We start from the raw sequence: 22,618 nt of genomic DNA, 5'->3' as shown, positions 1-22,618 counted from the left end.
TTTACAATGTAGAGTTTGGAAGAGGTCCTCAAGAGCAAACAGATTCCCAGGGATGGCTATGGAATATAGTCAAAGTTAGAGGCTCCAGAAATTGAGACTGAAGCCCTGTAACCTCCCTCTGGGTTCATTGTTCTTACTGATTCCCGGTGGCCTCACCAACCATGTGAGGAAGCCTCTCTCTCACTGGCCCATAATCTACCTCTCTTGACTTCTACCCTGCTCCTTCCTGACAATTAATAGCTAACAGGTGCTGAGTATAATAATATCAGCACTCAAAAGCTGAGGCAGGAGGATTGCCACAAGTTCCAGACCAGCCTGGGCTATGTACATAGCAAGGTCTTGACTCCAAAACATAAAAATAAAAAAGAATGAACATAGTCTAAGCCTTGACCATATTCTAGGCGCTATTCTGAAATGTTGTATTTGGATTAAACAACAAAGACCTAAGATGGAAGATGTTATATTATCCCTGTGTTTGAGGAAGAAACTGAGGCAGACCGAATCCCCTGAGCCTGAAAGCTCTGCCCTTCCCTTGCCTCTGTCCTTTACTCCTCCTCCTATCCCACCACATGATGTTCAAGCTCTGCCTTTTCAGCAGCTTTTCCTACTACCCCCAGCAGCCAGCTGTTCTGCCCACCCCCACCCCCGAACACATCATCCCTTTGTCCTGGCCTCTTGGCAATTGGTCTGTCCGTCCTGCTTTTGTGCTTCTCTGTCTGGGGGCCTTGTTTCATTCCCCAACAGCCTGAGTTATTCCTTAATTGACAGTGACAGAGTTTTAGACTTGCCTTTGCAACTCCAGAACCTCTCTAATGCCTGGCACACAGCAGCCTCTTGGAGCCTTTGTCTGTCTGGTACTTCAGCTTCCCTCTTCTAATGTCCCTGAAACATGTGGGTCCAGAATATAATGTGGAGAATACAAAGGCAAGAGGAAGCAAGCAGATGAATTTCTTTCCCATTGAGGGCCACTAAATGAGGCAGCAGGACTCAATGGATGAGGCCCTGTGAACCCCCCACACACACACACATACACACACACACTTTCAGGTAAGCCTTCGGGTTAAGCTGAAGAGTCTCTGCAGGCTATAGAAAGGTGACTGGACTCCAGACAAGAAAGCAGCTAAGTCTTACCTCCATCATCACCCTTTTCACCCCTCCTGGTTATATATAGCCTAACCTTCTGCAATGATGGCCAGGAAGGAGATTCTCCTTCATTGTTTAAGAAAAGACAGCTCTTTGTTTTCTGATTCCTTCCTCTCTCTCTTCTCTCTCTCTCTCTCTCTCTCTCTCTCTCTCTCTCTCTCTCCCTTTCTGTCTTTCCCTCTCTTTCTCTCTCTCTTGGATTTCCCTTCTTTTTACTTTAATTTTTCCTCCCTGGCTTCCTGAGTCACTAGAGTCATTTAGAGTCTAATCTCAGCCATATCATTGACTTGCTGTCACCTTGGACAAATTAATTACTTTTCCACAGTGAGCTTCTAAAAGGAGGTAGCGGGATGCAGTGGTGATGAGGTCCTGCTGAGCCCCCACATGTGCTATCCCCTGTACAGTCTTGCCTTCCTTCTGTCCTTGGGGCTCTCTCTCCTCTCTCTTCATCTTCCCAAGGGTCCCGTTCTGACAGACCCAGGGGATCGGGGACTCTGGCAAGGGTTCCTGGTCCTAGCCACCAGCCCTGGGCCTCCTATCCAGATTTGGCCCTAGCTCCATGTGGCCTGTCTGAGAGGCTGGCCCCAAGCCCGGCGGCAACTCCACATTTCTCTGTTTTTCCTTTTTTTCCCCCCCTCTTTCCCGGAGTTAACAAGAAGCAGATGTGGCGCACGATGGTTGGAGAGGTGGGGGAGGAAGGGGGAGGCTGGACCGCCAGCCAGACAGGGGGAAGGGAGGGTAAAAAAGGGAGGGAGGGAGGGAGGAGGCTGACCCGCCCATGGTCACTCTTGTGCCTTTCAACAGCCACAGGGGCAAAGCTCTGTCATCTTCAGGATCCAGTCACCAGGGAACAGAACAGGGAGACCAGAAGAGGGCCAGCTGGAGCCAGGGGGTGGAGGCTCAGGAAGCAGCCTCTGAGAGGGGCAGGGACCAGGCACAGGAGGCCAGGGGGCCCAGAGAACAGACTCCCCTCAGAAGTGCAGAAGAGGAGAGCGGAAGGAACTGAGGGAGGGACAGACAGGAGCCTGAGGAGGAAAGAGGAGGGGGAGAGAGGGGTCAGGCCCAGCAGCCAAGGAGGAGGCGTGCAGCTGGGGGCTGCAAGCAGGAAGCTAGGGACAGAACTGGCTTAGCGCGCTGTCCCCTGATCAGCGGCATCCCCCGGAGGCGCGGGTAGATATCGGTGGCCAGGCCGGGATGTGTCTCTAAGGGCGGCAAGAGACACCTCACCATGGCCCCCAGCGCCATCTGGAGCTGCTATCTCTGCTGTCTGCTGACTGTAGCCACGGAGGCTGCCAGCTACCCTCCTCGGGGTTATAGCCTGTACACAGGGGGCAGTGGGGGCCTCAGTCCTGGGGGACCCCAGGCCCAGAACTCACCACGGCCTGCCAGCCGCCACAGGTAAGAGTCTGTATCTCAGCCAGGGCTGTGCTTGGGGAAGTCCTCAAGGTGGGCAGCAGGCCTAGCGCAATGAAGACAGTGAGGACACCCATCCATCAATGGCCCGCTCATAGGCACCTTTCAGCGGGACTTTTTCCAGGGCTTTGGCGGTCTAAGGGGACTCAGCTCTTACCCCTTCCCTATGGAGGCCTGCAGTTGGGTGCCCAGGGCAACTACACTGAGGGGCACGGACCAGACCTTCCTGCCAGCTGCCAGCTGTGTCCCGGCCAGCTCTGGATCAGGGAGACCTTTTGTCTTTCTCTAGGGCTTCCTTGGCCCCATCCACTAAAGTTTAATTATGACAGTCCTGCTGCTCTGTTCCCTCTGGCTCTACAGCAGCCCACAAACTAGAAGCCAGTGTGAATGGGGCCAAGAGTGCAGCACCGCAAGCCCCAGGGGGGGACAAAGCCCATCAGTGGCTTACTCTCTGCTTAGCCAGAGGCCAGACATCTGTCTGCCCCTGCTCTCCTCCTCAAGGGTGGGTGGAAACACCATGTGCCGGGAAGAACCCAGTTGGTGGACTTACACAGCTGGGGCTCAAGACAGCCCAAAGGACACTAGGGACTGTGAATTCCGGCGTGCCCTGGGACCCCACAGTCATGAGGACTGATTTTTCTTTGTGTGTTTTTTTGCGTTATGTCCTCACTATCTTGAAAAGTCTTCATCTGTTATGGTGACACAAGGAAATGTGTGTATGTGTGTGGGAGGGTCATCTGTCCCTGCAAAAGCCCTAACCTTCAGCTGGTCCTCAAGGCCCCTTCATCTTTTGACCCTCCTTCAGCCTCTGGGCCCACTTGGGGCTTGTGTCTTTGGTCCTTTGGCCCAGGTAGGGTTGTGCCTACAGGAACTGGTGTGCCTATGTGGTGACTCGGACAGTGAGCTGCGTCCTTGAGGATGGAGTGGAGACCTTTGTCAAGCCAGACTATCAACCCTGTGGCTGGGGCCAGCCCCAGTGCCCCCGAAGTATCATGTGAGCCCCCAAACCCAGGGCATTGGGTACTTAGTGGGAGCTGGGCAAGGGCAGATAGCCGGTGGCCACTTAGGGAGTCTGTGCGAAGCTGGGAGCAGGGGGAAGGACAAGACTTCAGTCAGAACCATTTTGAGAAAATGGTTGGGTTCAGGCTTGGCTGGTAAACTGCTACAAGCATACTCCCTTTGTCTCCAGCCCTCAGGCCTTCTGTTGGACAGGTCAGCCTCAAAGAGCTTATTACCTCAGGGTTCCAGTACAGGGCAAGGGAAGGAAGAGCTGGGATTTAGCCCTTGGCTAAAAAACTGATAGCTGTCAACTGAGCAAGGCAACTTAGCCAGAGAGGGAGACCCAGCCTGAAGTACAGGATGACTGGCAGCACCGACAGAATACAAAACCTTCCTTTCCTCTGGCCAGGTACCGGAGCTTCCTTCGCCCTCGCTACCGGGTGGCCTACAAGACAGTGACAGACATGGAATGGCGGTGCTGTCAGGGGTATGGGGGCGATGACTGTGGAGAGGGCCCTGCTTCTGTTCTGGGCCCCGCACCCTCCACACCACACCCCCGGCCCAGGCCTGCACGGCCCAACCTATCTGGTTCCAGTGCAGGCAGCCACCTCAGTGGACTAGGAGGAGAAGGTGAGTCTGCAAGTTGCTAGTAATGGGGAGACCCGGAGAGGAAAATGTGGGGCCCCGGCTGTGGAGGGAAACCTCTGCGCTCTAAATTGGGGAAAAGGTGGGTGATGACATCCTTAAGATTCTGCATGTGTGTATGCTTGCCTGATTTGAATGTATCGGGATGTGCGTGGGTGGGTGGGGGAGATTGACTGAAAAGACCTGAAAATCTAGAGCCAAATAAAAAAAGAAGGCATCAAGACAATTTGCTCACATACGCCCTCATGTGGCCAAGGTCCTAGTCGGGAATGGCTATGGGAGAAGCAAAGAATTCCTTTGAGAAGCTCTGTCCTCAGGAAAGACAGTTAAGACTACAAATCCTAGCATGCATTGCACCTGACTACAGTTCCCAGGCCCCTCCCTGTCCCCTGGAGACTGCAGGTCCCAGAATGCAATAGTCCCTGCTGCGTTTTCTTTCCTCCTGTGTGTATATGTTAGGCTAAGCACACCGGATGCAAGCTCTTTTCCTGCCAAAGAGATAACTGAACTATAATTATGGAAACAGGAACTTCTGGCTGACTGGCTAGTCAGCCAGCACCCCAGCAGGCTTGCTGCAAGAGCCTTTGTTTGTCCCTGTGGTGCTACAGGGAAGTGCCCAGACATTGCTACATTGGCATGTGAAGTACTTTCCCACATTCCCATTTTGAATCGTTTGACAGCCTTAAGAGGAAGGACACATGGTGTCATTCTCATTTCCCAGATAAGGAAACAGTTTCCAAGAAGTCAAGAGGCCGTGAGGAAAAGATACGAGTTTGGTGGCCGGATGATCTAGATTTGAAATTTGACATGGCCACTTGTTAAACTTATACTCTGGAACTACTTGCCTAATTCCTCTGGTTCTGTTTCCTGTGCCATTAAATGTCACGAGAATCAGTAGAAAAGTTTTTAAGTGAGATGGTTCAAATCTGGTTTAAGGGAATTAGGTGAATGGTGTGGTTTTTTTTTTTTCCTCTTGCTGAAATCATCCAAAAGAGAGCCAGATGACCCTTGACTCTTGCTGGACCTGGGGTGGGTAAGTAGGGCCTGGGCCTTAGATCCTGAGCTCTGAGATCCAGCCCCTCAGGCATCTGCCTTTTTCTCTCTCCAGGCCCTGGTGAGTCAGAGAAGGTGCAGCAGCTAGAGCAACAGGTAAAGAGCCTGACTAAAGAGCTGCAAGGCCTTCGAGGTGTCCTGCAGGGAATGAACGGGCGCCTGGCAGAAGATGTACAGAGGGCTGTGGAGACAGCCTTCAATGGGAGGCAGCAGCCAGCAGACGCGGCCGCCCGACCCGGCGTACATGAAACCCTCAATGAGATCCAGCAGCAGCTGCAGCTCCTGGACAACCGTGTCTCCACCCATGATCAGGAGCTAGGCCACCTCAACAACCATCACAATGGACGCCATGGCGGGGGTGGCAGGGCCCAGGTCCCTGTCCCAGTTCCTTCTGGCCCCAGTGAGGAGCTGTTAAGGCAGCTGGAACGGCAGCTGCAGGAGTCTTGCTCAGTGTGCCTGGCAGGACTGGACGGCTTCCGCCAGCAGCAGCAAGAGGATAGGGAGCGGCTGCGAACTCTGGAGAAGCTGCTCTCCTCCGTGGAGGAGCGGCAGCAGCAGCTCATGGGGCCTGCCATGGCCAGGAGACCCCCTCAGGAGTGCTGCCCCCCAGAGCTGGGTCGGCGACTGTCGGAGCTGGAGCGGAGGCTGGATGTGGTGGCCGGCTCAGTGACGGTGCTGAGTGGACGCAGAGGTTCTGAGCTGGGAGGAGCAGCTGGGCAGGGGGGCCACCCCCCAGGCTACAGCAGCTTGGCCTCCCGCCTTTCTCGCCTAGAGGACCGCTTCAACTCTACCCTAGGTCCCTCAGAGGAGCAAGAGAAGGACTGGCCTGGAGGCCCGGGCAGGTTGGGCCGCTGGTTGCCTGCTGCTCCAGGACGGCTAGAAAAGCTGGAGGGGCTACTGGCCAACGTGAGCAGGGGGCTGGGTGGTCGCCTAGATGTGCTGGAGGAGCAGGTGGCAGGGGCTGTACAGGCTTGTGGACAGATCTGCTCTGGGGGCCCCGGGGAACAGGATTCTCGGGTCAGTGAGATCCTCAGTGCCTTGGAGCGCAGGGTGCTGGACAGCGAGGGCCAGTTACGGCTTGTAGGCTCAGGCTTGCACAAAGTTGGAGCAGCAGGGGAGGCCCAGCAGGCCGAGTTGGAGGGATTGCAAGGGCTCCTGGGCCGCCTGCAGGAGCGTGTGGATGTGCAGGAGCGGGCTGCCACGGAGCTCTCGCTGCGCCTCAATCTTACGGCAGCCCAGCTAAGTCAGCTAGAGGGTCTGCTGCAAGCCCACGGGGACGAGGGCTGTGGTGCCTGCGGTGGTGTCCAGGAGGAGCTGGGCCGCCTTCGGGACGGCGTGGAACGTTGCTCCTGCCCACTGTTACCTCCACGGGGACCTGGAGCTGGTCCAGGTGTTGGGGGACCAAGCCGAGGGCCTCTGGATGGGTTCAGTGTGTTTGGGGGCAGTTCAGGCTCAGCACTCCAGGCCCTTCAAGGAGAACTCTCTGAGGTCATTCTCACCTTCAGCTCCCTGAATGACTCCCTGCATGAACTCCAGACCACTGTGGAGGGCCAGGGTGCTGACCTGGCTGACCTGGGGGCTACCAAGGACAGCATCATCTCAGAGATCAACAGGCTACAGCAGGAGGCCACGGAGCACATGACAGAGAGCGAGGAGCGCTTTCGGGGCCTGGAGGAGGGCCAGGCCCAGGCCGGCCAGTGCCCCAGCTTGGAGGGGCGATTAGGCCGTCTGGAGGGAGTCTGCGAGCGACTGGACACTGTGGCGGGGGGCCTCCAAGGCTTGCGTGAAGGCCTTTCCAGGCATGTGGCTGGGCTCTGGGCTGCGCTACGAGAAGGCAACAGCACCAGCGTGACGCAGGCCGCGCTATTAGAAAAGCTGCTGGGGTCCCAGGCAGGCCTGGGCAGGCGGCTTGGTGCCCTCAACAGTTCTCTGCTGCTCCTGGAAGACCGTCTGCAGCAGCTCAGCCTGAAGGACTTCACTGGTGAGAACAGAAGGCGTGAGGGGGGACTCTCTCTTCGAGCCCTGTGTTATCCCCTTCCTCTCTACAACAGCCAGCAAGGAGGCCTGCTTCCACCCGCCTCTTCGCTCTGCCCCAGTTGTAGGCCCCACTGCTCCTCTGGGGGAGGGGGGTTTTGAAGTGTGTCTGCAGAGAGGCTGCCAGGGTGTGGCTCCCTGCCCTCCCTCTGGGGTGGCTTAGATGGGCCTTTGAGAGGAGCTTGGATATGGCTTGCGCTGGAGTGTAGCTCTGGCGGCCAGGTACCTTGCCGCAGTACAAGGAACCAGCTCTCCATCATTCCTCTAAGCCCACCTGTTCCGCCCATCTTCCTTCCCGTGGAGCCACCACCTTTCCCATCCCTTAGAAGCTCCCTTTACAAATCTTCATCTCGGTTTCGGTTTTGTTACCCTAGGACCTTCAGGAGACGCTGGGCCCCCTGGGCCTCCTGGGCTCCAGGGACCTCCAGGCCCCGCGGGACCTCCAGGACCTCCTGGCAAAGATGGACAAAGGGGGCCCATCGGACTGCCAGGTATGTGGGACAGGGTGTTCAGCCAGGGTGTCCACTCTCCCGGCAGCCCAGGTGTAGCATTCCACACTGAGCTCGACTGAGAAGTGGAAAGGGGCGAGGGAACAAGGCTCCCAAAGTCTAGCAGTGAAAAGAGAAGAAAGTGACTAGGGGCTAAGATGGCCGTTTGGCTCCTGGGCATTTTGGTCTCCCTGCCATCTTGCAGATTAATGCTTAGCCCACAAGGGCCACCGGGGTATGAAAAGCTCAAGGCTAGGGCTATGGCCCAGCAGCTGCACAGACTGGACCTTACTTGTGTTTTTCCTGGCACCTCGTTCCTGCCTGGAAACACACCTACCACCCAGAGCACTGCAAGACAGCCGACGTGTGCCAAGTGGCATAGGAAGCGATGCCCTACTCACTGTTGTCCCCCTTTCTCCCCACAGGTCCTCAAGGTGAGCAGGGTAAGTTCTCATTAGACCCTGGAAGGGGAACCGAGCTGGGGCCTGGAGCAGGGAACCCCTCAGGCAGCCTGGGGACGGAGGCTGGGGTTTAGGAGCATCCATTCTAACTGGCGCTCACTCCATGCCTCTTCAGGAGTGGAGGGAGCACCAGCAGCCCCGGTGCCGAGGGTGGCGTTTTCAGCTGCCCTGAGTTTGCCTCGGTCAGAACCTGGCACAGTCCCCTTCGACAGAGTCCTGCTCAACGATGGAGGCTACTATGACCCAGAGACAGGTAACCTGAGGAGGGCTGGGCTGAGCGGTTGAGGAAGTGGGTCTGGCTGGACGGTGCTAACGCCCTATTCCACGCCTCTGCAGAAAAGCACATCTTTTCATTTTGTAATTAGAAAGATCTCCACTCTCTCCATGCCTTCTCACCACAGCTGGGCGGGGAGAGAGTGGGGAGAGGAGGAGACGTTCACACCGCAGATCTTATTGGGACGGACTCCAATAAAGATCACACCCTGCAGCCGCTGCGGGAGACGCAACAGCTGCGCCCCTACAGCAGGCAGTCTAGTGGAATAGCAGTGAAAGGACGGTGGGCCTCTCCAGGTCCAGGAGTGCGGCGCCCAGTCTCTGAGAGTCCTTCCTTGTCCCAGTCATCATCTCCCCTCTTGACTGTCATCCTTGTTCCCAGGTGTATTCACTGCGCCACTGGCCGGACGCTACTTGCTGAGCGCTGTACTCACTGGACACCGGCACGAGAAAGTGGAGGCAGTACTGTCCCGCTCCAACCTGGGCGTGGCTCGCATAGACTCGGGAGGCTACGAGCCAGAGGGACTGGAGAATAAGCCTGTGGCTGAAAGTCAGCCCAGCCCCGGCGCTCTGGGCGTCTTCAGCCTCATCCTGCCGCTGCAGGTCGGAGACACGGTCTGCATCGACCTGGTCATGGGGCAGCTGGCACACTCGGAGGAGCCGCTCACCATCTTCAGCGGAGCCCTGCTCTATGAGGACACAGAGCTCGAACAGGTGTAGACGGGGTCCGCCCAGACACCAAACTTATCTACAGGGGCAGCAGAGCCATCTGGGTGGCGGCTCCCACCAAGGCTGGGGCAAGTCCGGAGACCACAGCCCGCTGCAGTTCATGCATCCAGAGAGGCCACTGCGGACGCTGGGACACCGTGGTCCCCGGGACCTAGGCGTTTCCTCTTGACTTTTGACCTCACTGCCGTCCCCACCAGAGCCCTCTCCAGGACCCGTGCTGCGGAAGAGGAACCGACCCTTACACCCTTTGCTTCCTCAATCCTCCGAGTCCAAGGCTTTCCCGAGCCACACCACCCTACTAAACTATTCAGGAATAAAGACACTTGGGTTTTTTTTTGTTTTTTTTTTTTTTTCCTCCTACAAAACATAGCTATTCTGCGCCGGTACATGCTCAAGGGTAGATCAGGGCAGGACTGGAGGAGACAGAGTCCTGTGGAGGGAACCTTGCTGTCGAGGCGTGCTCCCTCAGCGACGCGGCCACCGGTTCCCCAGCGACCGCCAGGGGCCGCTGGGCTAGAACCACCCGGCAGTCTGGCAGGGTTCTCCGTCACGTGATGCCCACTAAGCTGGAGGGGCGGGGCCTCGACCGGGAAGGGTGGGCCGCGGGGCGGGGGGGTGGCTGGCTGAGCGTGTGCTTCGGTGCTCCGCCTACGGAGGAGGGCTTTCTGTTGGCAGACCGAGCTAGTCTGGGTGGTCCAGGGCCCTGCAGGGTAGCGGGCGCAGGGGCACCGCAGAGGCGATGCGTTGTTAGCAGAGCGCTTTCGCTCTGCGTTAGCGGGATCGCCTGGCCCGCCTCATTCTGGGAACTGAGGCGGAAAAGTGAGAGGTTCCACCATTGGCGGGGCCCGTTAACCCCTGGCAGCTGCGGGAGGCTCCCTGCAGGAGGAGCTCCGCGCGCGGAGGAGGAGCCAGGGTAGCCCCTGAGAGGTTGGCACGCCGTCCTCCGGTAGATAAGAGGCAGAGCCCAGCAGGAATCCCCTCCGCTTGCGGGTTAGGAAGCTTGGGGAGCAGCCTCATGGAAGAGAAGCAGATCCTGTGCGTGGGGCTGGTGGTGCTGGACATCATCAATGTGGTGGACAAATACCCAGAGGAGGACACGGATCGCAGGTAGGGGCGCCCAGGCCCCTCGGAGACCCCCGCTCCGCTGTCGCCCTGTCTTTGTACCTGTCTCCCTCCCCATGCAGTGAGGTGTGAGTCCAGCCTAGAGTGTGGGTGCTCTCTGCCCAGGAGGCCTAGGGGTTCTCCGCAGGCGTGAAGACATGAGACTGCAGGCTCTTAAGAATAAGAGCCGAGGTTTTGTTTTGCCGGTGGCTTGCTATGTCAAGCTGTCCTAAACCCCTCCTTTAGCCTCCGACATTAACAAGAGTGCAACAAACACTGCGCCTGGGTCAGACCTAGGCTTTGCTTGGTATTGTTGCTGGGTCCTATTTTAACCTAGGAGCGCGCCGATCATCAGAACCCTCGTTTTAGAGAGTGGGCTTGAAATGATTTTTTTTTTTCCTCCCAAGGGCACACACCTGATAACGTGCCAGACACATTTTCCTCAGTATCCCCACCACCCAAATCCAAGCCTATGCACTTCTAATTTACTGTCTACAGCTAAAATAAAACACGAGGTAGGTAACTGTGAGGGGTGTGTGCAATTAAATCACTCACAAACATTCAACTGCTGGCGTTTGAGCCTTGCCTAGCTCACGGGCTGGCTGGCAGTGTAAGCAAAGCTGGAGCCTCGCTGGGTTAGGTAAGCTGGAGGCTCGCTGGGTTAGGTAGGGAGAAACTTGGCTCAAGAGCCACAGCAGGCTTTTCCCTGGAACTAATGCCTGAAGGAGTCTACCAGAGGTCGTCTAACAAAGACGGATAAACGCCTGAGTGGATGTTCTCAGAACGGTCTCTGTTGTCTGGTGGAGGCTGAAGTGTCCTTTGATGGTCCTTATCTGTACGCTTGATAAGGGCCACTCCATCGCGCTGCCAGGCTGTGGAGGCATTGCTGTAGAGTGGAACATTGGCTTTCCCTAGTCTAGTGCTTTGGGCAATGGAGATTGCATCTTGGATATTAGTTGTCCCGGCAAAGAACTGGATGAAAGGAAGTTCAAGGCTGACCTTGTGGCAAGACACTAGCGTGCTGACAGCGCTGAACTTTCTGGGGTGGGAGGTTTGGTGCTCTTTGGGCTTTGGATCCAGGTAGTACTTACTATCCCTGTACTGTCTCAGGCTCCGCCCCCCCTACCCAGGAACTATGACAGCGCCATTCAGATCCTTTCCTTAGATGAGGAAGCAGAAGATCTGGAGGGGCCAAACTGTTTATCAATCCACATAGTTAGCAAGACATGATCACAGCTCATGTCTCCAAGTTCAGTGTGCTGCTCTAGCTCTCCTCTGCCCCACTCGTTCTGTCTCTGTTGCTGCCTGTCTCATGGAGTTTACCCTTTGCTTTGAGTTGCTCTGCTTGCCAGAGGTTAGAGCCCTTGCCGGGGGTACAGTGTTGGTGGTGAAGGAGTACAGGGTGTTTAGTTGTGTAGACCCAATCTACTTACCAAGGAAGAGCCACCCCTGGTGCTCCGAGGGGACATTAGGCAGGCTCTCTCCTTTAGAAGATTGATTTGTTTTATTTTTATGTGTGTGAGTGTGTCCATCGCATGCAATCCTGGTGCCTGAAGAGGTCAGAAGGGGGCACTGGATCCCCTGGAACTAAGAGCAGAGGGTTGTGAGCCACAATGTGGATTCTGGGAGTCGAACCTGGGTCTTATGCAAGAGCAACAAGTTCTCCTAACTGCTAAGCCATCTTTCTCCCCTTCCCTCCCCCCCCCCCAAGACTGAGTTTCTTTGCGTAGCTTTGCCTGTCCTGGGCTCATTTTGTAGACCAGGCTGGCCTCGAACTCACAGAGATCAGCCTGCTTCTGCTGAGGTTATAGGCCTGTGCCACCATGCCTAGCTGCCCCCCTCCCCTTTAAGGGTTTATTTATTTTTATTTTATGTGCATTGGTGTTTTACCTGTGTGAATGTCTGTGTGAGGGTGTCAGACCACCTGGAGCTGGGGGTACAGACAGTTTTGAGCTGATGTGTGGGTTCCGGGAATTGAACCCAGCTTTTCTGGAAGAATAATGGCCAGTGTTCTTAACCGCTGAGCCATCTCTCCAGCCCCATAGTTCAGATTCATTTATTTTTTGTATGAGTATTTTCTCTCTGTGTGTATGTACCTGGCACCTAACAGATGTGAGAAGAGGACTTTGGATGCCCTGAACTGGAGTTACAGATGGTTGTGAACCACAGCATGGGTGCTGGGAATTGAACCCTGGTCCCCTGAAAAAACAACAAGTGCTCTTAATCACTGAGCCATCTCTGTAGCCCTAGGGTTTCTTTTATTCCAGGAAAACATGCATATTTCAGGCTCCACAGTACCACATTCTGCTAGCCTAAAGACCCCATTCCCTTGAGCTTAGTGAAAGACTAAGAGAAGGGGGGGCCTCTATCTTCCTGCTGATAGGACACCGGATGTTCCTCTGTAAGAGCCCCTTCCCTTGTTTATCAGTTTCCTGGTCTCAGAATGTACCCCCCTCGGCAGACCTGTGTTTCTGTTTAGCATCCTTGTTTCTGGACTCTGTTGAGTCCCCCAGAAGAGCAAGAACGAGTAGGACTCAGTCCTTCCTGACATCTCAGCCCTGTCTGACCCAGGGCTCTCAGAAGTTGGGGGTTGTAATCAGAGATGACCTGAGAAATGGTTCCCGTTTCCCAGAGTCCATGCTGAGTAAAGCCTTCCAAGCGGGGGAGGAACCCTTGTACCGAGTACTTCTCCACAGTTTGATGCTTCAGCATGACTTTGAAGGGTTTCACTGTGAAATCTCATTGCGACTGAGGAGGGGATGGCACAGGGTTAAGAGAGCCCTCAGACTGAGATGGCCCCACCCAGCAGGTAGATTCCTAATTCCCTAAAACTAGGTGGACGCAGCTATGCCCTTGAATACAGCCCAAGATGTGAGGACAGACCCCATCCTCCGTTCCTTCCCATGACTGAGCCTCAGCAGCTCCGTTTAGAACAGGAGCTGAAACTCAGACATATCCCGGCTCTTGCATTCTGCGGACTCCTTCATAGGGAGTTTGGTCCTGCTACCCCCACTCGGGGGTGGTGGAGGACCCATTCGGCTGGGGCCGCAGGGACTTGCCATATGCTTTACAGGTGCCTGTCCCAGAGGTGGCAACGCGGAGGCAACGCATCCAACTCGTGCACTGTCCTGTCCCTGCTTGGAGCCCGCTGTGCCTTCATGGGCTCCTTGGCCCCTGGCCATGTTGCCGAGTAAGTTTAGGAGGAAGTTCCTGGCACAGGGATGCTCACCTGCAGGGTGTAGGGAGAGGAGAGCTGCCTGAACCCCAAGTGGGCAGGGTGGAAGCATGGTTGGTGGGTGGTGGCCTACAGGAGAGTCCAGACTCCTTGATCCTTCTGGGGTGGTCTGTCTGCTGTTCGGAGACTAACATCACTCCTGTAAGGGTTTCCTCTCTACAGCTTGCGGATCCTGCTCAGGCTGCCCACCAGCTCCTCCCTTGCTTTCTGTAGACTCTGCCTGTGCCCTTCCCACGTCCCCTCTCCTGGCTGTGTTTGAGGTAAAAGGCAGTTAGAGACATGCTGTGCCCTTCCCCACCTCAGGGGCATCCATCATCCATGAATGAAGGCCTACAGTTGAGAATTAGGGCCGCTGTTCAGGTCTCCATTGTAAGTACTAAGAGTACACTCCTCAGGACATCCTGGAGTCACATGTTAACATGGGCCCCAAACCCATTTGCTCTGGAGGCTGCCGTCCACAAGTGACCCACGCGCCTTCTCCATGCCAACTACTGCAAGGACCCAAGAGCCCTTTGACTCCTGGCACTGTCAACTCAGCGCACACTTATCAGGAGGTGTGGCCCACACTTTGCCCACTGTGGGCACTGGAGCAGACTGCCAGGCTACTGGACTGTAAAGCACAATAGCCCTTTGAACCCTAGTTTGAGGGGGTTGTTGCCAGCCAAATTTCCAGTCTTGGAGAACTGGGACAAAGCTAATAGAGTGAGAGACATTGGAGATGGGAAAGTAGTTCCTTCCTTGGTGGAGGCAGGACCCTGGTCCTTCTTCAGGATGGTTGACTCCCCTATACGGAGCAATCATTTTGGTGGGTGAGCCATTTAGAATTCTCTATGCACTCAGCAAACATTTCATACACCAGGCACCGTGGGTTCAAAAACTCAGTTAGCAAACCAAGCCATATTTCTAATGCTTTGGGGTGGAATGATGAAGGGGCCCTTGAGTTGTCAGGTCAAGGGATGATGCCTTGCGTGGGTGCTACAACCCTGTCCAGCTTAGGTGCTACTTACTGAATGGGAGGTCTGCTCACAGTGAGAAAGCCCAGGAAGGCTGCGCCGCTGGGATTTCCTGGCAGGAGAGGGACTGGCTTCCTTGCTGTCCCACTAGGCTAATCTTGAAGTGATGTCTCTAGACTCATTCTAACTAGAAGGAAGTATGTGAAACCATGCTGGATCCGGCCCATATTTAGGGACCTCCCACAACTGTACCAGCTCATGAGCCATAGGGGTTCGGGTTTGGATTAAAAAGCTGGATCGCTTTTACAAGATGGCAACAAACAGGTCCCCCAAGCAATGACATTTTCTGGGTGGTTGGACCAGAGGAAATGTAAGATGAGGTACCATGGCAAGATTGGAGGGGACCCCAGAAAGCAACATGCCATGAGAATGAACACGCAGAGGGCAGCTGAGAGGGGTGCAAAGTATCACATTGGTGATTAATTATTAATTCTGCCCGGTCTTGCAAGAGCCAGGCCACGGTACCCACATGCATTTGGGATTTAGGCCCTCAGCCTCAGATGTCCCCCTGTCCAGCGGTAAGGGTTGTTGGGCAAAGCTTTCCAGTGTGAAGTGGACTGAGACTGACCTGGAATGTTCGCTCCTACTTCTCTGATGTCCCCCTGCCAGTGACAAGACTGAAATTGCCAGTTCCCTCCTACTCCCCTCTGCTTACCCCGCTGCCTTTCAGGGTCCCTGGTGGCCCTCCTGTCTCCCTGCTAGTCCCTCAAACTCTCGCCAAGCTGTTCTTCCGGGTTACCCCACCCTGGCAGTTTTGTCCTGGACGATCTCCGCCAACATTCTGTGGACCTACGATATGCGGTCCTTCAGACGGAGGGGTCCATCCCCACTTCCACAGTCATCGTCAACGAGGCCAGCGGTAGCCGCACCATCCTGCACGCCTATAGGTTTGTACACGTGTCCGCTTTGCCAGCTTCCGCCGCCGCAACCATCACCCCACTCTCAGGACAGGACCCTTCTCTCGGAGGCCCACGTGCTCCCGTTGGCCCTCCCCACTCCTGGGGGAGGTCTAGGATTTGTGTAGCTCTAACCTGTGTCTCCTTGCCTTCTCCCTGGCTCGGGTCCCTCCCCCAAAGCTTCCTGGTGGCTGACTTCAGGCGGAGGGGAGTGGATGTGTCTCAAGTGGCCTGGCAGAGCCAGGGAGATACCCCTTGCTCTTGCTGCATCGTCAACAACTCCAATGGCTCCCGTACCATTATACTCTATGACACGTAAGGGACCCTTGGCCTTGCCCTACTGCAACCCACCAATCAGTGCCCTCTCTCACCAACTGGCCAGACCAACTGCTGTCCATCCATGGCTTCTCCAAAAATTGACACCCTCCCCCCAATGCCAAACTGTTCAGTAATTTTTGAATTGTTTTCAATTAGGGGAGAAGTGAGGTGGGAAGGGGTCTTGGCTCTGCCTTGCTTGGTAATTTGCCCTTGATCAGCACAAGGGTGGGCAGGCAGGCCTGTAAAAACCGTAATTCATGATATGATTGTTTCATAATCAGTCAATCAACAGCTTGGGTCTGGGTATACGGAGATGGGCGACAACCCACAGAAAGCCTTGACAGGCTAAGGGGCCCACTGAGACTTCCTGGGTCAATCCCAGAGTTTCGAGCCTGCAGCATGGCACCAGGAGCTGAGGTTTAGGCCTCTCCAAAGCGAGTGGGCGTTCACATACTAGAGGTGACTTTTAGATTAGGCAATCTTTGTGATCTACCTGTTAAGCAGGCGATGATCGGCAGCAACTCCGATCAAGGGCGGGCACAGGATACTCTCAGGCAGGGAGAGGAGGTGCTGAGAAAAAAGGTTTATTGCCCTCTGGCCTGGGTCCAGGCATATTCACATCCATATCTCCAACTGCAGAAGTCCCAAGAGACTAAGGACTTTCAGCCCTGTGTGCCGATAGGAAAGCAGCCCCAGAAAGGCCCACGCCACTAGTGAAGCGGATGGAAGGTTCCACGACAGAGAGAACGTAGGTGTGCAGCCAAGGAGTGTCGAGGCCAAGGCTTTTCTGGGTCTCCACACCTGGCCACGCCAAACATACAAAAACTCTTCCGCAGAGTGCCAACTTTGACCTTACGGATAAAGAAGGGGACCTAAGGCAGGACAGGGTGTTCTACCACTGGCAAGCTCCCAACTAAGAGACTCTGATTAAAGAAAGACATTTTGCGGGGCAGCCTCGGGCTTTGTAGTTCGCGAGGCCATTGCATGCTGGGGGCTGTGTGCTTCCAGCGAGGGGCCTTCTGGGAATTGTAGTCTCCTGCATTCTCAGCGCATTCTGGGGCAGGTGGTTTCCAAGGAACACGGAGCTGGCCTCCTGCCACATGTTGCAGTTGTTTTTATCCTTCGGTAACCCCCTCCCCCGCCCCCAACTCAAAAAGGGCACCTCACCCTAGGATCGGAGACCCTGCTCTCCCCAGCTTCCTGCCATGCTGCTGGTATCACTACTAGGCGCAGGGTCCCCAACCTTCAGAGAACCTGGCCCTGGCTGACCTCCTTTTTTCCCTTCCCGTCTTGTGGATGTAGGAACCTGCCAGATGTGTCTGCTAAGGACTTCGAGAAGGTCGATCTGACTCGGTTCAAGTGGATCCACATTGAGGCAAGCCCTTCCCTGTTTCTAGGGGCTTAGCCTGCAAGGCCGTTCAGCGCGGTCAGCCTCTCCCAGGATTTCTTTGAACCATGCAGTATGATAGGGATAATGAATAGCCCTCCCCTATCCCTCTCCACTCTTATGGGGACACTGAAGCCCAGAGAGATGGGAGATACAGCACATATAGGCACAGACAGACCGGGAGAAAGCCCCCCCACCTTTTTTTTTGTGTTAAGGCTACCTTCCTCCTGGAATCTGCCTCTGCTGACTTCTTTCACTTCTGAGGAAACAGAAAGTAGAGGGCCTGGAGGGAATTAGAACTTTCTTTCCAAGGGAGAAGCTTTGGGACCTGCATGACAGGAAACTTTGAGAGCTCCAGGGTTCCAATCCTAGTCTTGTCGTTTGACTTAATGTTGCTTCTTCAGGAGTGTCTTCATCTCCATCTCCTCTTCAATTTCCCTTCTCACCTCTTCTCTCTCCCTTCTTTGTTCTCATTCCCTCTTTCTCTCTCCCATTTGTTGTTGTTATTTGCCTTATTATTATTATTTTGGTTTTGGTTTTTTGAGACAGGGTTTCTCTGTGTAGCCCTGGCTGTCCTGGACTTGCTCTGTAGACCAGGCTGGCCTCAAACTCAGAGATCTGCCTGCCTCTACCTCCCCAAGTACTGGGATTACAGGCATGAGCCACCATGCCCTGCTTTTTGCTTTCTTGCTTCTGTTTCTGCCCACTGCCTTTCTAGAGTCTTACTGTGTAGCCCAGGTTAGCCCAGAATTCACACTCTTCCTGCTTTAGCCTCCTAAGTGCTGTGGTCACAGGCATGTAGGCCTCATTCTCGAAATGGCTGATAAGGTCTCCACAGTCCACGACAAGCCTAGAGTTTTGCAGCTTCCTACGGCCCCTCCCCCTCCTCACCCAGAGTTCCATCAGGGAGAAAAGAATGGACTCTTTATCAGCTGGCCTCTGAGCTGCCCCGTCCTGCCCCAGGGCCGGAATGCATCAGAACAGGTGAAGATGCTGCAGCGGATAGACCAGTACAACGCCAAGCAGCCTCAGGCGCAGAGGGTCCGGGTGTCAGTGGAGATAGAGAAGCCCCGAGAGGAACTCTTCCAGCTGTTTAGCTACGGCGAGGTGGTGAGTGCCCTGCAGCTTCTCTTGGCTATTTCTAGCTAACGGGGTGTGTGTGTGTGTGTGTGTGTGTGTGTGTGTGTGTGTGCAGGTTTATTTATTATGTATACAACGTTCTGTCTGCATGTACACCTGCACGCCAGAAGAGGGCACTAGATCTCACTATAGATGGTTTTGAGCCACCATGTAGTTGCTGGGAACTGAACTCAGGACCTCTGGAAGAGCAGCCAGTGCTATTAACCTCTGAGCCATCTCTCCAGATGACTAACTGGGTTCTTAGAAGAACTAGAGAGGACCCTAGTCCTTCCTACCAGGCTCTGAGTAGCAGCCCGGGAGGTCACAGCTCCCGGGTTGTAGCAGTTATGGTAGCTGGGTTGTGGTGGCCCAGAAGTAGAATTTTCCTCCTCAGGCAAATATATAGGAATAAGATGGATAGGGGCTAGATTAGCTATGGGCATTTTCTTGCTTGTCCTCCTCGGCCTTTCCCTCTGCAAAAAATGAAGAAGGGAATGGATCTGTTCTCTGAGGTTACTTGTAAAATTAAAGTATGGTCCTAGCCCAGCTATGCTGACCTGACTACTTCCCAGCCACATGTCCCATTACCTGCCCTGGATGCTCGTGCTCTCTGCTATCTTTGTCTTCATGGTGACGCCCTCTCTCTGCTCTCCCTGGAACCCCCTAACTGGGGTCAGAAGTACCACCTCAGCTCTCCTCTCCAGCCCAGCTATTGGCTGTTCATCTCTTTATTAACCAATCAGAGATGATGGAGAACAATTTTTACACAATATTGAGACAGGAGAGGCTTCAGCAGTAATGACACAGACTGCAACCAGATCTCTGGGAACAGAAATCAGCACCTGAATGCACGGTGCACAAGACCATCCCCCCAACAGTTACTAGTTTTTTTTTTCCACTTAGGTGGCAGGTGGTAGGTTTGTTTTGTTTTGTTTTTGCAATGAAAGGAGAGTGGGGAGACTTGTACAAGAAAAATTTAAACTGGGCTGTGTGTAAAGGAAATTTAGGCTATAATCCCAGTAACATTGATAAAGCTAGTTGGACAGTGTCCAGATGTGGTTTGTTGGCCTTGATGCACAATTGAAAAAAAAAAAAAAAGGCAGGCTGAGCCCTACTCCCCCAGAACTATCTTAGGGACTCTAACTTGAAGCCACTGTGGAGAGAGCCTTATTTTGCAGATGAATAAACTCACTCTGAAGGGCTCCGCTGTGTGATGAGCAGAGGAGACAGTTCACTCTTGAGAGCCAGCCTGGCTCGATTTCACCCCAAGATGGAGCTCCAGGCTCTTTCTGGATTTTGAACTCCCTCATCCTAGACTAAAAACACCAAGGGCTACGGCGCCACAATTCACAAGGCTGTATTTTGACACAGCTTAGGCAAACGTAAAGTGCGTCCCTGTGGGACACTGAGATGCCATGCTGGGGACTTACATGACCGCGTAGGAGGAGTTGTGCTAGAACTCAGAGGCGACGCACCAGGCTGTTGGTTGTTAGAGGTGGCTGCCAGTCTCTCTCTCACTGCCCACAGGTGTTTGTCAGCAAAGATGTGGCCAAGCACCTGGGGTTCCAGTCAGCGGCAGAGGCCCTGAGGGGCTTGTACAGTCGCGTGAGGAAAGGGTGAGTGGGGAGGCCAAGAAGGGGCCAGGGGGTCTGGGGCATGAAGTGGACTGACACTGATCTGAGTGGGCCTCACAGGGCGACGCTGGTCTGTGCCTGGGCTGAGGAAGGTGCTGATGCCCTGGGCCCTGACGGCCAGCTGCTCCACTCGGATGCTTTCCCACCGCCCCGAGTGGTGGACACTCTGGGGGCTGGGGACACCTTCAATGCCTCTGTCATCTTCAGCCTCTCCAAGGGTGAGCCCATTGGCCTGGGGGCAGGGCAGGGCTGGGCCTGCCACTGTCCCGAACGCCAGGCTGACCCTGCTACTTGTCCCTTCTCCAGGAAACAGCATGCAGGAGGCCCTGAGATTCGGGTGCCAGGTGGCTGGCAGGAAGTGTGGCCTGCAGGGCTTTGAGGGCATCGTGTGAGAGGTGTGTGGTGAGAGGCACCGGCTCAGCACTGCAGAGGCTGGCACCATCGCCTGCCATTGCCTTCTCCACGTCACCCAGACTGGTGTCCGGCTGCCCTGTTCCCTGGGCAGGTGTAGGCTGTGGAAGGGAGGCTGCCTGTGTCTGTATTTCTGTATACCTCTATCTCTACTCTGCAGATATGTGGAGCAAATAAATCTTCCCCCAAGCCAGCTCTGTCTGTCTGCTTGGTTGGTTTTTGTTATTGTGGGTTTGTTTTGTTTTTGTCTGGTTTGGTTTTGTTTTCTGTTAGATAGGGTCTGGTTGTTCAGCCCCGGACAGTCACTGTATTGGCTGTTTTGTGCGTCAACTTGAGTCATCCGAGAGGAAGGAGCCTCAGTTGAGAAAAATGCTTCTGTGAGATCCAGCTGTAAGGCATTTTCTCAATTAGTGATCAGTGGGGGAGGGCCCAGCTATTGTTGGGTGGGGCCATCTCTGGTCTGGTGGTTCGGGTTCTATAAGAAGGTAGACTGAGCAAGCCATGGGAAACAAGCTGGTTAGCAGCGCCCTCTTTGGCCTCTGCATCAGCTCCTGCCTTCATGTTCCAGCTCTGCTTGAGTTTCTGCCCTGGCTTCCTCCAATGATCTGGAAGTGTGAGCCAAATAAACCCTTTCCTCCCCAACTTGTTTTTTGGTCATAGTGTTTCATCACAGCAATAGAAACCTTAACTAAAAGAGTCATGAACTTGAAATCCTCCTGTTTCAGTTCCCTTGTACTGGGTTCATTTGTCCTTTTGTTGTTGTTTTGTTTTGAGACAGGGCTTCTCTGTGTAGCCTTAACTGTCCTGGACTCACTTTGTAGGCCAGGCTGGCCCTGAAGTTGCAGAGATCCGCCTGCCCCTGCCTCGCCTAATGCTGAGATGACAGGCATGCGCCACCATGCCTGGCTTCATTTGTCCTTGCTACTCACACCACTGAGGCTGAGCTTCCTGAGGCTTTGACCCTGTAGACCTCCATCTTTTTTCCACCTTCTTCATTCTTCAAGTTAACCCCACCCACCTAGGCCCAGAGGAGAGGCTGCATAGACTAAAGCAGTAGGCATGCTCCAGCCTCCTCATCAGCTGTCCGCAGGAGTTTCATCCTGGCCAGGAAGGACAGCCCTATCCCCACTAGAACACAGCAAGAGAAAAAAGCTGTCCAGGCCCTAAGCTGTGTGGACTATGTGATAGTCACGGTGTCAGGGAGCCTGCTTTCAGGGTCCATGGGTTTTTGTTCAAAGCTGCCTTTGTCTGTGGGGTTCCCAGGAATCTTAAAGTCCTCAGAGCTTATCTTCAGTCAAGTGGGTACTTCATCCACAAATATAACCTGACGGAGAGCACTGCTGTCTCTTGGGGAGGTTAGATCTGGTGACATGGCAGGGTCAGGTTCTAATATGAGATTTGGGACAGCTGGGCAAAAGCATAGGCTTCCTTGTCACATAGACATGAATGAAAATAAGTTACTTAATTAGGTGTGTACCTCTTAGTGTGCATTGCTTAACTCCATCGTCTTCAACTTCCCCTCTGTCAAATGGACTGGGTTTTTGTGTGGCCATAGAATTGTTGTGAGGATAAAAATCAGATAAAATACTAGAGTAAAATGTCAGCCTGAGCAGGACTTGGTGGTGCATGCCTGTAATCCCAGCACCTAGGAGGCAGAGCAAGCAGATCTCTTTGAGTTCCAGGCCAGCCTGGTCTTTAAAGTGAGTCCAGGCTACACAGAGAAGCCCTGTCTTGGAAAACAACAACAACAAAGAAGTCAGCCTGGTGCTTAGTGAGGAAGAAGAAAAAAGAAGAAAGAGAGAGGATGGTTATTAATGCCATTATTGGAGTGGAAACTGTACAGGGGTGTGGGGGACCATCTGTCTGAGCTATGGGGAGCGCAGGTCTGAACACTAAGTCAAGGGGTTAGCTCCGGAGTGTTTGTGCACCCAGAGAGACTAAGCTTTATTTTTTGATTAGGTTTTTTGAGACGGGGGTTCTAACAACCCTGGCCATCCTGTAACTCACTTTGTAGACCAGGCTGGCCTTGGAGCTCGCAGAGATCCCCCACCTCTTCCTCCCGAGTGCTGGGATGGTTGGTGTGTGCCGCCACTGAGCTTTCTTCCTGGGATTGTTGCAGTTGGCTTTGACTAGTGCATCTCAGCACTCCTGGCCAGAAACCCCAGGAAAGCTGAGTCTCTGTCCCTCCAAGAGGCTTGTATAGTCCCCAGACCCTTGTGTTCTGAGGCAAAGGATCTGGGTGGGCCGGACCAAGGACACATGGCCA

At 54.3% G+C, this 22,618-nt stretch overlaps 2 protein-coding genes across 5 annotated transcripts; both read left to right on the top strand.

Annotated features, from left to right (window-relative positions):
- Positions 1 to 1,943: 1,943 nt before the first annotated feature.
- On the top strand, positions 1,944 to 9,575 carry Emilin1 (elastin microfibril interfacer 1). Its single transcript, XM_021635450.2, has 8 exons — positions 1,944 to 2,541; positions 3,425 to 3,550; positions 3,965 to 4,185; positions 5,309 to 7,234; positions 7,662 to 7,778; positions 8,201 to 8,218; positions 8,352 to 8,489; positions 8,892 to 9,575. The coding sequence occupies exons 1-8, from the start codon at positions 2,372 to 2,374 to the stop codon at positions 9,227 to 9,229; spliced, it is 3,054 nt and encodes a 1,017-aa protein (XP_021491125.1). The 5' UTR covers positions 1,944 to 2,371; the 3' UTR covers positions 9,230 to 9,575.
- A 330-nt stretch (positions 9,576 to 9,905) lies between these two features.
- Khk (ketohexokinase) lies at positions 9,906 to 20,545 on the top strand. 4 transcript variants are annotated; one of them, XM_021635429.2, is made up of 9 exons: positions 9,907 to 10,345; positions 13,413 to 13,529; positions 15,340 to 15,474; positions 15,664 to 15,798; positions 17,104 to 17,176; positions 18,152 to 18,298; positions 19,835 to 19,923; positions 20,002 to 20,159; positions 20,248 to 20,545. In XM_021635429.2, exons 1-9 carry the CDS (start codon positions 10,254 to 10,256, stop codon positions 20,331 to 20,333), a joined length of 1,032 nt encoding a protein of 343 aa, XP_021491104.1. In that variant the 5' UTR covers positions 9,907 to 10,253; the 3' UTR covers positions 20,334 to 20,545. The 4 variants fall into 4 exon arrangements, with proteins under 4 accessions (XP_021491106.1, XP_021491104.1, XP_060221050.1 ...); XM_021635431.2 differs by lacking the exon at positions 15,664 to 15,798 and having other exon boundaries at positions 9,906 to 10,345; XM_021635430.2 differs by lacking the exon at positions 15,340 to 15,474 and having other exon boundaries at positions 9,913 to 10,345.
- Positions 20,546 to 22,618: the final 2,073 nt, after the last annotated feature.

This window comes from Meriones unguiculatus, chromosome 1, assembly GCF_030254825.1.
Source record: "Meriones unguiculatus strain TT.TT164.6M chromosome 1, Bangor_MerUng_6.1, whole genome shotgun sequence".
Taxonomy (NCBI): Eukaryota; Metazoa; Chordata; class Mammalia; order Rodentia; family Muridae; genus Meriones; species Meriones unguiculatus.
This window is presented reverse-complemented; position numbering and strand designations above follow the sequence as displayed.

What these genes read in the sequence shown, in the direction of transcription:
- Emilin1 (XM_021635450.2), top strand. Translation starts at nt 2,372, where the DNA reads ATGGCCCCCAGCGCCATCTGGAGCTGCTATCTCTGCTGTCTGCTGACT. An exon ending in CAGTGCCCCCGAAGTATCAT is followed by an intron (nt 3,551 to 3,964) that starts GTGAGCCCCCAA and finishes TCCTCTGGCCAG; the next exon opens with GTACCGGAGCTTCCTTCGCC. An exon ending in CAGTGGACTAGGAGGAGAAG is followed by an intron (nt 4,186 to 5,308) that starts GTGAGTCTGCAA and finishes TTCTCTCTCCAG; the next exon opens with GCCCTGGTGAGTCAGAGAAG.
- Khk (XM_021635429.2), top strand. Translation starts at nt 10,254, where the DNA reads ATGGAAGAGAAGCAGATCCTGTGCGTGGGGCTGGTGGTGCTGGACATC. An exon ending in GAGGAGGACACGGATCGCAG is followed by an intron (nt 10,346 to 13,412) that starts GTAGGGGCGCCC and finishes TATGCTTTACAG; the next exon opens with GTGCCTGTCCCAGAGGTGGC. An exon ending in ACCATTATACTCTATGACAC is followed by an intron (nt 15,799 to 17,103) that starts GTAAGGGACCCT and finishes TTGTGGATGTAG; the next exon opens with GAACCTGCCAGATGTGTCTG.